At 45.0% G+C, this 14,596-nt stretch overlaps 2 protein-coding genes and 2 long non-coding RNA genes across 4 annotated transcripts in view; 2 read left to right on the top strand and 2 right to left on the bottom strand.

Annotated features, from left to right (window-relative positions):
* Nucleotides 1-14,596, top strand: part of LOC310866472 (NACHT, LRR and PYD domains-containing protein 3-like) — a 362,173-nt gene that overhangs the window by 257,101 nt on the left and 90,476 nt on the right. The window contains exon 8 of the mRNA XM_083776089.1: nucleotides 266-379. Coding sequence (XP_083632215.1) covers nucleotides 266-379 — 114 coding nt within the window. The remainder of the gene's footprint in view (nucleotides 1-265; nucleotides 380-14,596) is intronic.
* LOC310866473 overlaps nucleotides 1-14,596 on the bottom strand; it is a 311,387-nt gene that overhangs the window by 216,069 nt on the left and 80,722 nt on the right. The window lies entirely within an intron of this gene.
* Nucleotides 1-14,596, bottom strand: part of LOC310866474 — a 117,314-nt gene that overhangs the window by 102,338 nt on the left and 380 nt on the right. The window contains exon 2 of the long non-coding RNA XR_014569921.1: nucleotides 14,480-14,585. This is a non-coding gene — a long non-coding RNA (uncharacterized lncRNA). The remainder of the gene's footprint in view (nucleotides 1-14,479; nucleotides 14,586-14,596) is intronic.
* LOC310866362 (protein NLRC3-like) lies at nucleotides 3,868-13,792 on the top strand (the record flags this gene model as incomplete). The annotated part of the gene is made up of 6 exons (XM_083775971.1): nucleotides 3,868-5,660; nucleotides 6,356-6,529; nucleotides 7,702-7,875; nucleotides 7,957-8,112; nucleotides 12,386-12,450; nucleotides 13,141-13,792. The coding sequence occupies 6 exons, from the start codon at nucleotides 3,868-3,870 to the stop codon at nucleotides 13,752-13,754; spliced, it is 2,976 nt and encodes a 991-aa protein (XP_083632097.1). The 3' UTR covers nucleotides 13,755-13,792.

The following is a 14,596-nucleotide window of genomic DNA, read 5'->3' as shown; positions in this document are numbered from 1 at the left end:
GATAACTGTTACAATTGCTCAATTCAACAGACCCATTCAGGATTCTAAAAACGCCTTCTCAATCCTGACCTAAGTTTTAAGTGTTTAGAGAGGCACTCGTCTTTATCTCCTTGGGCAAATCATTCAATTGCACCGTTTGTACTACATGGAATACAAGCTACTGTTATGCTAATTACTGTCTGTTATTTACTTAGTATTATTTCTAGTAGTATTATTCACTGTCTCTGTTGTTTATGTATTGTTTTTTCTGTCTGTATGATTCCAGAAGTGTCCACCACAGAGCAGAGTCTCCAACTCCCAGCCTTCTGTCTGTGAAGAGTGACAAGTCTAAAGGAAAACCTCCTAACTTCAGTAACGAACCTGGACCTCCTGATTCACAGTATGTCAACCCTCCTATAAATATATACAACACTATGACACTGTAACACTATACAATATACACTATAACACTATACAATATACACTATAAAATATTTTATAGTGCCGGTGAGAAGGCGGGCAGCTGTGTTCTGCACTAGCTGTAAACGCCTGAGTGATGCCTGGTCGATGCCAATATACAAAGAGTTGCAATAATCTATTCTTGATGAAATCAAAGCATGGATAACCATCTCCAGCTGTTTTTAGGGGGAGGTAGGATTTGTACCGTGGCGATGATTGGAAGAAGATAGTTTTAACGACGGAGCTGATTTGTTTATTAAGTTTGAAATATTTATCAAAAATAAAACCAAGAGGGGGGACAGTGGCACAGTCGGTAGTGATGTCGCCTCACAGCTAGAAGGTCCTGGGTTCGATTCCCGCTGTGGGCGCTGGGGGTGTGTTCTCTCCTCTGCGTCATCAGAGCCCATACCCGAGGCAGGGTTGGCGAAAGGGCCTTTCTGTGTGGAGTTTGTATGTTCTCCCCGTGTCCCCTAGGGTAGGTACGCTCACATGTTCTCCCCATGTCCCCTAGGGTAGGTACCCTCACATGTTCTCCCCGTGTCCCCTAGGGTTGGTACCCTCACATGTTCTCCCCGTGTCCCTATAGGGTAGGTACCCTCACATGTTCTCCCCGTGTCCCCTAGGGTAGGTACCATCACATGTTCTCCCCGTGTCCCCTATGGTAGGTACCCTCACATGTTCTCCCCGTGTCCCCTAGGGTAGGTACCCTCACATGTTCTCCCTGTGTCCCCTAGGGTAGGTACCCGTCGGTAGTGTTGTCGCCTCACAGCTAGAAGGTCCTGGGTTCGATTCCCGCTGTGGGCGCTGGGGGCGTGTTCTCTCCTCTGCGTCATCAGAGCCCATACCCGAGGCGGGGTTGGCGAAAGGGCCTTTCTGTGTGGAGGAGTTTGTATGTTCTCCCCGTTTCCCCTAGGGTATAGTACCCTCACATGTTCTCCCAGTGTCCCCTAGGGTATAGTACCCTCACATGTTCTCCCAGTGTCCCCTAGGGTATAGTACCCTCACATGTTCTCCCAGTGTCCCCTAGGGTATAGTACCCTCACATGTTCTCCCCGTGTCCCCTAGGGTATAGTACCCTCACATGTTCTCCCCGTGTCCCCTAGGGTAGGTACCCTCACATGTTCTCCCCGTGTCCCCTAGGGTAGGTACCCTCACATGTTCTCCCCGTTTCCCCTAGGGTAGGTACCCTCACATGTTCTCCCCGTGTCCCCTAGGGTAGGTACCCTCACATGTTCTCCCCGTGTCTCCTAGGGTAGGTACCCTCACATGTTCTCCCCGTGTCCCCTAGGGTAGGTACCCTCACATGTTCTCCCCGTGTCCCTAGGGTAGGTACCCTCGCATGTTCTCCCCGTGTCCCCTAGGGAAGGTACCCTCACATGTTCTCCCCGTCTCCCCTAGGGTAGGTACCCTCACATGTTCTCCCCGTGTCCCCTATAGGGTAGGTACCCTCACATGTTCCCCCCGTGTCCCCTAGGGTAGGTACCCTCACATGTTCTCCCCGTGTCCCCTATAGGGTAGGTACCCTCACATGTTCCCCCCGTGTCCCCTAGGGTAGGTACCCTCACATGTTCTCCCCGTGTCCCTAGGGTAGGTACCCTCGCATGTTCTCCCCGTGTCCCCTAGGGAAGGTACCCTCACATGTTCTCCCCGTCTCCCCTAGGGTAGGTACCCTCACATGTTCTCCCCGTGTCCCCTATAGGGTAGGTACCCTCACATGTTCCCCCCGTGTCCCCTAGGGTAGGTACCCTCACATGTTCTCCCCGTGTCCCCTAGGGTAGGTACCCTCACATGTTCTCCCCGTGTCCCCTAGGGTAGGTACCCTCACAATATACAAAGAGTTGCAATCATCTATTCTTGATGAAATCAAAGCATGGATAACCATCTCCAGCTGTTTTAAGGGGAGGTATGATTTGACCGTGGCGATGATTGGAAGAAGAGAGTTTTAACGACGGAGCTGATTTGTTTATTAGGTTTAAAATCTTTATAAAAAATAAAACCAAGAGGGGGGACAGTGGCACAGTCGGTAGTGTTGTCGCCTCACAGCTAGAAGGTCCTGGGTTCGATTCCCGCTGTGGGCGCTGGGGGCGTGTTCTCTCCTCTGCGTCATCAGAGCCCATACCCGATGTCAGGGGCTAGCCGGTTAGCCGACCGTTAAGAAATATCCGAGTATGCTTATCAGCTTCATGGTTAATTTGCATAATAATAAATGCGTGTTCTGATCTTAAATCCCTTTATTTTAGATTGTTTTTAGTAATAGTACAACATAAACATTACAGAGACTGTAGTTGTCACTGTACAATACTGTACAAAACTGTTGCACACATGCCTAAAATTGCTGTTATTTGCGCCGCCCAGCTTGTCACACTCCAGGCTGCATGAACAGCGCTGCTCGGGCGCTGTTTTCTGCCCCCTCAATGTCCCAAAGTTCTCCCCACACTGGCACGGCTTACGGCTATCAAGTTAGCCATGTGCTATCCATGTTTGAGGGGTTTCTCGTCAGCGAAAGGTCAAGAAACTGAACACGGTGACATGCATGCTGATCGTCCTTAATAATTAAAAAAGGCTTAGCCCATGCGTCCAGTGGCTTTATAGTTAGGCTATAGGCTGCTCAGATCTGGACTGGACTTCTTTATGTTTTGGAATAGAACCGGCGGACCTCTGTACTGTAGACGTTCAGATGCATGCGTGCAGATGTGATGCGTTGTTTATTGATGATTAAGCCTACAACAATTTATTTATATTGTTAAATGTTGCTTTAACAACATTTAGTTTGTCTTTTAAAAAGGAGCATACATACATTTATACCATTCGTCTACCAACTTTAATTATGTAGCCTATACTATGCATATTACATTTGGGGTAGCCTATTAAAAAAAATCAACAACCGTTAATTAACCGGATAATGCCATCGGCTACCCGCCTGGAAAATTAACCGTTAGATACATATGTATCTATATGTATATATTCTATTGTCTTCATCTATATGTATCTATGTATATATTCTATTGTCTTCATCTATATGTATATATTCTATTGTTTTCATCTCCACAGAGAGACATTCAGAAACACACCTGGACAGAAGACATTCAGTCAAACCTCACCTGGACACAGTAAGACTGGACACATTTTACACCAACATTTTATTTCAATTAATGAAATGTTTAAATAGCAGCAGACTCATCAGATTAAATATACTCGTTGTATTCCTGTCTCAATGTCCAATTACAAATACTGATGATAAACACATACATTTAGACTAAAAAAAACGATCCAATGTTGTTTATTTTAGCCAATTTTCTCCTTTTTTTCTTTTACAAATTTAGATTTTCTGGAGGATATATATTATACATAGTAGTTTTAATGCTATGGATTGTTCAATGTAAAGTTGTAAATGAAGCATAATGTTTACCATGTATTAATTGTCTCCTCATGTCAGATGTCCGTCTGCCGGAGTATTTAAAGGTCTATAAGGTCACTTTCGACGGTCTTGATCATGTGGCATACGTCACTGAAGAGCCCTCCTCCCTCTCCGACATCTACACAGAACTCCACCTATCAGCGGGAGGGAGTCAAGGGGTTAATCAGCAACATGAGGTGTGGCAGCTTGAGACCGCCTCCAGCATGAAGACCCTCTATGACGTCATAATCAAGTGCCGTGCCATCTTTAAGACCCTCCTCCCTGGCAGAGACACACCCAGCAGCAGAGTTCTGACCATTGGCATCGCTGGCATCGGGAAGACATTCTCTGCGCGTAAGTTCGCTCTGGACTGGGCGAGAGGTTTGGAGAACCAAGACATCAATCTCCTGGTTTTCTTCGCATTCCGGGAGCTGAACTTGGTCCGAGATGAGCAGCACAGTCTTCTCTCACTGATCCATGTTTTCCATCCAACGTTAGAGAAGGTCACAGCAGAGCAGCTCGCTGCCTGGAAAGTTGGCTTCATCTTCGATGGTCTCGATGAAAGCAGGTTTTCGCTGAAATTCCAGAACATTGACGTCGATTCCGACGCCTTCGACAACAATGACGTCGTCTCTGATGTCACGGTGACATCATCGGTGGGCCTGCTGTTGACGAACCTCATCAAGAGGAATCTGCTCCCCTCGGCTCTCCTCTGGATAACCACCAGACCTGCAGCAGCCTATCAGATCCCTCCTGAATGCGTTGACATGGTGACAGAAATACGAGGGTTCACAGACCCCCAGAAGGAGGAGTTCTTCAGGAAGATGTTCAGTGATGATGAGGAGCTGGCCAGCACCATCATCTCACACGTGAAGACATCAAAGAGCATCCACATCATGTGTCACATCCCAGTCTTCTGTTGGATGACCGCTACCGTTGTGGAGGACCTGGTGAAGACAGGCAAGACAGGACAGCTGCCCAAGAGCCTGACCGGGATGTTCAGCCAGTTCATATCGATCATGATAAAAAAGATGATGACGAAGTATGGCGAGACTGACAGGGATGTTCTTCTGATGCTGTGCCTGCTGGCGTTTGTACATCTGAAGAAAGGCAGCATCACGTTCTACCAAGAAGACCTGGAAGAGTGTGGTCTCGATGTGAACCACGCCGCGCTGTACTCGGGAGTGTGCACAGAGATCTTCAAAGAAGAGACCGTTCGATCTCAGAGAAAGATCTACAGCTTTGTTCATCTGAGCATCCAGGAGTTCCTGGCTGCAGTCTACCTGATGCACTGTTTCACACAGAAGAACATGGAGGTACTGAAGACATTCCTGGGAGATGATGTCAGTTCCTTGGAGGACTTCCTGCAGAGAGCCAGCGAAAAAGCCCTGAAGAGTAAGAACGGCCACCTGGACCTCTTTGTCCGCTTCCTTCATGGCCTCTCGCTGGAGTCCAACCAGAGTCTGTTAGGAGGCCTGCTGGGTCACACAGAGAACAGTCCAGAGAGCATCCAGAGAGTCATCAACAACCTGAAGGAGATGAAAATGGAAGATGAGAGTCTCTCTCCTGACAGATTCATCAACATCTTCCACTGTCTGATGGAGATGAACGACCTCTCAGTACATCAGGAGATCCAACAGTACCTGAAGTCAGCGGACAGATCAAAGACACAACTGTCTCAGAGCCAGTGTTCAGCTTTGGCCTTCATACTGATGACGTCAGACGAGCTTCTGGAGGAGTTTGACCTGCAACAATACAACACATCAGCAGAATGGGGGGCGAGATTCAGACTACTCCCAGCTGTGAGGAACAGCAGAAAGGCTCGGTTAGTAGTCATGTGGATAGAAAACCTGTTAGAATCAATCTACCATCACACCTAATTACTATAATAATAATTAGGTCTTTAAGTGTGTGTGTGTGTGTGTGTGTGTGTGTGTGTGTGTGTGTGTGTGTGTGTGTGTGTGTGTGTGTGTGTGTGTGTGTGTGTGTGTGTACGCACAGAGAACAAAGTAAAAAGACTAAATAAGAACATTCATAGATCAATCAATGCAAGTTACACACTGTAGTATTAAACCATTTTGGCCGGGAACCCCTTTTGGTGTTTTAAACATTATGTTATGCTTTAGCTATTGAAAAATAGCAGATCTACAAGCTCATAGCGCGCCACTCGGTGGCGCGCTATGAGCTTGTAGGTCTGCTATTTTAATCGAAGAACGACTGACATAGAAACATAGCTTTTTCAGAAAACTGTCAGGATGTAGAAGACATTTTTAGAATCTGATCTCAGGTCAGAATGTGTTAATACAGATTATCTGTCTTTCACTTTGATGTTTTCTGGTTCCCTGTTCTTATATGACCTGTCAATATCTGACCAACTAGCCTGTTCTTATATGACCTGTCAATATCTGACCAACTAGACATTGGTACATTTACATTACACTTTATAGTTCATTTCATTGAACATGAATTTGATCTAATCTGTGTTGATGATCACTGATTTTACATCATCTACATTTACAGACTTGTTGGCTTTGACCTCCGAGAGGCAGAATATGAGATTGTGGCTTCAGCTCTCAGCTCTAATCCTTCACATCTAAGAGAATTGGACATCAGTTATAATGACATAACGGATCCATCCATGGACCTGCTCACTGCTGCATTGAAGAGTCCAAACTGTCATCTGGAGATACTGAGGTCACATTATTATTTACATTAGTTCTGTTTTATTATTTATAGTTTGATTCTTAATAATAAGAGTGTTAACCGTCTTCCTGCCATTGCCGAAGCCCTTCGGCAATTGAAGCATTAATTTGATATTAACGCTTGCTGCCATTGCCGAAGCCCTTCGGCAATTGCCCTTTATTAGTGCATATGATTGATCAAGCCATAATGCTACTCACGTTAGCCGGTTAGCTAGCACTGTTGTTAGCACTGCACTGGATCGTTCATATTAATTCACCGTCGCCATAAGAATCCATTCTATCCGTTTCTTTCAATCGCCTGTATCTCCTATTCCTTGTCCCAGATGGCATTTTTGGTCAAAACAGCGTTTCTTTGACGGCACGAGCCGACGTTGTGGAGTGCAAAAATGTACCGGCATTTTTCGATCATGTAAACAAAGGTTGTCTTGGCAACGTAAAGCTGGCAGGGATAAGCTCACTTCCGGTTGAGGCAAAATGTGGCTTTTCAAAATAAGAGCTCAAATTAAAAAAATGCTGGCATGAATTAGGTCCTAATTTCTCAATAAATGGCAGCAGTAAAAGGGTTAATAAAGTTGACATCATGGTATCCCACTGATTAGAATAATAATATGGTCAGAGTTTGTGTTGTCTAATTCACACTCTCACATCACAATGCTACGGTACAGTAACTACAATATGTGATCCATCATGGCTGCTAGGGGATTATCATTATCAATGCTACGGTACAGTAACTACAATATGTGATCCATCATGGCTGCTAGGGGATTATCATTATCAATGCTGCGGTACAGTAACTACAATATGTGATCCATCATGGCTGATAGGGAATTATCATTATCAATGCTACGGTACAGTAACTACAATATGTGCTCCATCATGGCTGCTAGGGAATTATCATTATCAATGCTACGGTACAGTAACTACAATATGTGATCCATCATGGCTGCTAGGGGATTATCATTATGTGAACTAATGGGGTACAGTGATTACAGTATGTAGTCATGTTGGCACGCACGCACACACACACTTACACACACACAATTCCTATGTTGGAAGATTAAGATTATGATGATTTACTTCACATTATCCCTGCCTACCTTCTCTTTCCATCTCTTTACTCCAAAACTGTGATATTCAGTCCAGATATTCCATGTGTAATTACAGACTTGCTGGCTGTATCTTCACACAGACAGGATTTGAAGTTCTGCTCTCAGCTCTCAGCTCTAATCTTCTCCATCTGAAAGAATTGGACCTCAGTTTCATCTCCCTGCAGGAATCACAACTGCTCCAGCTCTCTGCGTTACTGAAGAGTCCACAGTGTGGACTGCAGATCCTGGGGTAAAGAATGTGTGTTCTCTCTGTGTGGATCTCTACGTGAACGTCAACACAGCACTTTGTTAAATGTGTATTTCTCTGCAGGTTGTCAGGCTGTGGAGTCACAGAGGAAGGCTGTTCTTCTCTGGCTTCAGCTGTGACCTCCAACCCCTCCTCCCAGCTGAAACAGCTGGACTTGAACTTCAGCCACTTAGGAGACTCTGCTCTGAAGAAGCTGTCTGTTGCCCTGGAGACTGTCAAGTGAGTAGACTTGTGTAGAGCGGCCGTCAAAGGTTCCAGGTTAAATTCCCGGCTCCTCCTGGCTGCTACATGTCGAAGTGTCCTTGAGCAAGACTCTCTGAACCCCTAACAGCTCCCGATGAGCATGCATGTTTTCCTCTGCCATCGGTGGGTGAATGTGAACTACATTGTAATGTAAAGCGCTTTAGAAATGCAGTTTCCCATATTATCATGTCATATTACCATATGATCCATGGTTCATTCTAGCAGAGATTGAATATACAGTAGATAGTGACTATGTTCCATGGTTCTATAACATAGATTAATATACAGTAGATAGTGTCTATGTTCCATGGTTCTATAACATAGATTAATATACAGTAGATAGTGTCTATGTTCCATGGTTCTATAATCTATAACATAGATTAATATACAGTAGATAGTGTCTATGTTCCATGGTTCTATAATCTATAACATAGATTAATATACAGTAGATAGTGTCTGTGTTCCATGGTTCTATAACATAGATTAATATACAGTAGATAGTGTATGTTCCATGGTTCTATAACATAGATTAATGTACAGTAGATAGTGTCTATGTTCCATGGTTCTATAACATAGATTAATATACAGTAGATAGTGTCTGTGTTCCATGGTTCTATAACATAGATTAATATACAGTAGATAGTGTCTGTGTTCCATGGTTCTATAACATAGATTAATATACAGTAGATAGTGTCTGTGTTCCATGGTTATATAACATAGATTAATACACAGTAGATAGTGTCTATGTTCCATGGTTATATATAACATACATGGGGGGCCAACTGGCGGCCCGGGGGCCACATGCAGCCCCCACCATCACTTAAAGCGGCCCGCAGGTATATATATCCGAACATTGATATATTATTGTTTTGATGTCTATTTTGTATGGCCAATGTATTTGTATTTGGTTCATAAAGTTAAATGCATTTGAATAAATAAAAATGTTACTTTTCAGGATTCCAATTCAAAAATAGCAAAAGAATAATTCAGGATTTCAGTTCAAATAATAGCAAGAATAGCTGATCCACAAGCTCAAAAGGCGTCACATTGTTCATTGTTGTGAGCTTGTAGATTGGCTGTTTTTGCTACGACAGTAGTGTGCAATGTAATGTGTAATATGTGTCCCTCTGGGGTGAGGGTGGAAATATAACAGAACTCTGACTAGGGAGATAGGTGGGTTATTGTTCTGAGTTTTAATTAATGTAGAATGTAATTGGATGTAATTACTTACCTCTGTCATCGGTGTATGAATGTGTGTGTGAATGGGTGAATGTTTCTACATCCTGTCTGTCTGTCTGTCTGTCTGTCTGTCTGTCTGTCTGTCTGTTCCAGGGGGTCCTTGGGGGGGTTCCAGGGGTCTTCTACATCCTGACAGTTTTCTGAAAAAGCTATGTTTCTATGTCAGTCGTTCTTCGATTTTTCAAAAATAGCAGACCTACAATCTCGTAGCGCGCCACTCGGTGGCGCGCTACGAGCTTGTAGATCTTCTATTTTTCAATGGCTAAAGCATAACATAGTGCTAACACCAAAAGGGGTTCCCGTTCAGAATGGGTTGAACACTTTATCCATATTTTATATGTTGGCTATCTTTTTTTTAATAGTTAGTTATAGTATTTTAAACAAAAAAGGCTCTTTCACACACTTATGCCGCAGTGTGCCAGTGATCACCCTCCGTATTTGTGCCAATGTTGGCACTGGTGCCTAAGGTTGCCTTTAGACAATTTTAACCCATTTTGGGGCGGGAACCCCTTTTGGTGTTTGAAGCATTATGTTACACTTTAGCTATTGAAAAATAGCAGATCTACAAGCTCATAGCGTGGCACTCGGTGAGCTTGTAGGTCTGCTATTTTTGAAAAATCATGAAAGTGTGGCACAAATCTTTGAATATATATTCTTTCAGCGCGAACATTTTTTACTCAAATCTTTGCTTCTGGGGGGTGTGTGGGGGTCCCTGGAACAACATATTTTCAGATGGGGGTCTGCGGCCAGTTACATATAATTTTGGGGTCCTTGACATGAAATATTGAGCACCACTGATTAGGGCATTAATCAAAAAATCGATTTATCGATAAACGAGTCACGAGTCGACTCGCAGCAGCGCGAGTCGAAAGTTGAGCTTTTTTTTTTTTTTTCTCCCCTTTTTTCATTGCATTCAGAACGCGCCCTTAATTAAAAACCAAATGCAGCTGTGTAGGCTATGTGGCTCTCAGCGCGCGGTGTCCCACTATTGAGACTGGCTGAAGTCTGTTTGAACTGCGCTGTGTCAGAGAAGTAACAGATAGAAGCACGCAAACGTTACCCCCAAACGATATCCCCCTCACCTCCGTGCTGGAAATATAACGTCTGGGTTCCCGAGGCTACATTCATGCTGACGCAATGACTGTCTGTTTCTGGCTAAGCTTTACGCGCAGCGCACATGAACCTCTCCGTCTCCGGTCAGTGCGGGTTGTTGTTTATTTGCATGGCTCAGAAAATGAGTAACAAACTAACATGAGAACGTTATCGAGTTGTGGAGGAGGAGGAGGAGAATAATAATGTTATATCTCTTATTGTGTTCTCGGTGCTGCTGCTGCGCTGTGTGCCAATACCACTACTTTACCTGGATAACATCATCTTTTCATTTTGACATGATTCACATGAAATAATAATCCTGTACCGGAACCGCGTGTAGCGTTTGGTTTCATTAACGCGATCGCCACAAAATAGCCTACAGCTGCTGCTGCTAAAGATACAAAGATTGGACATTTTTAAACGACGCAAAACTTAGAATTCCCCTCTTGCGTACCAGTGCCACGTGTCCCGCGGACGGCACCGGTGTTTGGGAACCTCTGATATAGATGATACATGCACTGTGACTGTGTCATATTGGAGAGGCCACTGAATGCGCAGTGCTTTGTTTGACATGCTCCGTATTTGAGCGCGCGGCAGCTCCACCCGCCCCTGTTAAATCCCCCGCGCGTCCGCCCCCCCCCCCCCCCCCCCCCCCGTCGCCATAAACGATAAATCGATAAATCGATACTTTACTGTCCGACAAGTCGACTGGGAAAAATCTCAAGTCGTTAATGCCCTACCACTGATACAGAAACAGGTATTTCAGAAAACTGTCAGAATTTAGAAGACATTCTTTTAAATTTCGACGTCAGGCCTAAATGGGTTAAAATAGCCAATTACAAGCTCCGTTGTAACCAAATGGACCCAAAACAATCTCAGATTTAAAGGTGCAATAGACCACTAGATGTTGCTCTCTGAACACCTCGGTTTCATGAGGGTTCTTGCTTGACTCACATCTGTTCTGTAGGGCAGCAATATTATGCAGTTTGCAACGCTGCATATGGTAGCCTGGCCAGTGTTCATTTTGACAGCTAATTCCAATTTAGTCTTTTGAATAACACACGCTTTAGTTTTAGTCCTATTTTACTCATCTGAAATGGTCTAGTCTTAGTCTAGTCTTAGTGTTAGTCAATAAACCTGGTGGCAGCTTCCTCCAAGCGTTCCTTTAGGGGGGAAAGTACAAAGTTGCCCACCCCTGTATTATAACATTAATATACAGTATCGTCTGTGTCTGTGTTCCATGGTTCTATTTCTAACATTTTGAATGTACAGTGATTGATACAGACAGTGATTTACAGTGAGTGTTATGATGTTCACCATGATATACTAGAATGATAAACAGCATCTGAATCTAAACGGTGTTCTAAATGACATCATAGTCTAAAGACATGAGGATAGAAGTATTGATATATTTAACATGTCTATAATCTATCTATAGAGATGATAGAAGTATCAGTGTGTAACAATCGCCCTCTTCACAGCAAGGCAAATTATTAACTAAGGAATAAATCAGCAGGATGGTGGGGTTTACTCTGAACACTTTATGTAGGAAGTTGTAATTGACGAAATCACAGGTAAACAGTACACTTCACAATGACGTCTCTCCCTGTCTCTTTCCCTACTAAATTAAATAAACAAACAAGAAAACAAACTCAAACCAACAGTCAATAATTACATTCAAACCCCCCTCCCGCCCCAAACCAGTCCCAAAGTCAGCGAAACGCAACTGCGCTTCGAATTAAACAAATAATAAAAATCGCGTCCGACCTCCTCTTCCAACGAGTGATGTTTGGACGGAGTCTGTGGGAGAATGATGACAAAATGTGTTTAGTAAATATTTGGTGGGACTAAAACAGGCCGATGTGAGACATTAAGCAGCAGGTTTTGACTTGATTCATTGTTGTTCTACTTCCTACAGTGTGAATCATGGAGGAGAACGCTGGACTAAACCTCAACGCTGTGAACCTCAACTCCTTACAACACGTGAGTCTGTCTGTCTGTCTGTCTGTCTGTCTGTCTGTCTGTCTGTCTGTCTGTCTGTCTGTCTGTCTGTCTGTCTGTCTGTCTGTCTGTCTGTCTGGGATCTATCCTCGGACCCTCCTTTTCCCTCTACACCATATCTGCTGAAAATATCTGATCTTCAAGCTCACAACGTGTTGCGTTGCAACATGTTGTGGAACTGGGGGGGTTCCAGGGGGTCCGTGGAGGGTTCCAGGGGGTCCGTGGAGGGTTCCAGGGGGTCCGTGGGGGGTTCCAGGGGTCTTTGACATCCTGACAGTTTTCTGAAAAAGCTATGTTTCTATGTCAGTCGTTCTCGATTTTTCAAAAATAGCAGACCTACAAGCTCGTAGCGCGCCACTCGGTGGCGCGCTATGAGCTTGTAGATCTGCTATTTTTCAATAGCTAAAGCATAACATAGTGCTAACACCAAAAGGGGTTCCCGCCCAAAATGGGAGGATGGGTTAAACACTTTATCCATATTTTATACGTTGGCTATTTAAAAATAGCAGATCTACAAGCTCACAGCGCATCACTGCGTGCCGCGCTTTGAGCTTGTACATCTGATACTGTGTGTGTGTGTGTGTGTGTGTGTGTGCACGTGCGGTCGTGCTCCGTGCACGTATCATTCAGTGAATGATGTATTTAATGTGTACTGTGTTGTTTTCTCATCAGATTTCCAGCGTCTCACTCTGGACACAAACACAGCACACTGTGTCCTCTCTCTGTCTGAGGACAACAGGAAGGTGACCCATCAGGATGGTCAGCGTCATTCATATCCTGATCATCCTGACAGGTTTGATAGAATGCCTCAGGTTCTGAGTTCAGAGAGTCTAGATGAACGCTGCTACAGTGAGGTACAGTTCAGTGGAAAGGTTTGGATAGGAGTGACTGACGGAGACATCGGTAGGAAAGGAACGGGTCTGGACTGTGAGCTTGGAGAGAATGAACGGTCCTGGTGTCTGCACTGTTCTGATGGTCAGCATGGTGACCTTTACTCTGTCAGACACAATAGTAAGGAGACTGTCCTTCCTATCCGCCCCTCTGGCTCCAACAGAGTAGCCGTGTATCTGGACCGTCCCGCCGGGACTCTGTCCTTCTACAGAGTGTTAGAGGACGCTCTGACTCACCTGTACACCGTGCAGAGCACGTTCACTCAACCGCTCTACGCTGGGTTTGAGTTGAACCGTGACTCCTCTGTGTCTCTGTGTGAGGACAGACGGGCTGTGAGGACAGACAGACAGGCTGTGAGGACAGACAGACGGGCTGTGAGGACAGACAGGCTGTGAGGACAGACAGACAGGCTGTGAGGACAGACAGACAGGCTGTGAGACACTGAGACAGGCTGTGAGGACAGACAGACAGGCTGTGAGGACAGACAGGCTGTGAGGACAGACAGGCTGTGAGGACAGACAGGCTGTGAGGACAGACAGACAGGCTGTGAGACACTGAGACAGGCTGTGAGGACAGACAGACAGGCTGTGAGGACAGACAGACAGGCTGTGAGGACAGACAGACAGGCTGTGAGGACAGACAGACAGGCTGTGAGGACAGACAGGCTGTGAGGACAGACAGACAGACGGGCTGTGAGGACAGACAGGCTGTGAGGACAGACAGACAGGCTGTGAGGACAGACGGGCTGTGAGGACAGACAGACAGGCTGTGAGGACAGACAGACAGGCTGTGAGGACAGACAGACAGGCTGTGAGGACAGACAGACAGGCTGTGAGGACAGACAGACAGTGTGTTGTATTATAATGTAATAATCAGGAACAGGTGTGTGGGGGGGGGGGTGTTTACATAATCAATATGTTTTGGTTTCCATGGAGTCACTGTTAGGGTCATCTGGGGTCACGGTTAGGGGTCATCTGGGGTCACCGTTAGGGTCATCTGGGGTCACCTTTAGGGTCATCTGGGGTCACTGTTAGGGTCATCTGGGGTCACCGTTAGGGTCATTTGGGGTCACCATTTGGTTCATCTGGGGTCGTTGAAATGTAGCACAGTGGTTCTCAACCTGTGGGTCGAGACCCTCGGGGGGTCCCAACATGTTTTTTCTTAAGATTAGTTTTTGGCTTTTCTATTGTATTCTATTCTATTTATATTCTATAACAATCATATACCTCAAGGAAAC

This window comes from Protomyctophum parallelum (genome assembly GCF_964188405.1).
Source record: "Protomyctophum parallelum genome assembly, chromosome: 11".
Lineage (NCBI taxonomy): Eukaryota > Metazoa > Chordata > Actinopteri > Myctophiformes > Myctophidae > Protomyctophum > Protomyctophum parallelum.
Note: the sequence above shows the minus strand (reverse complement) of the source record. Positions and strands in the feature narration are given on the sequence as shown.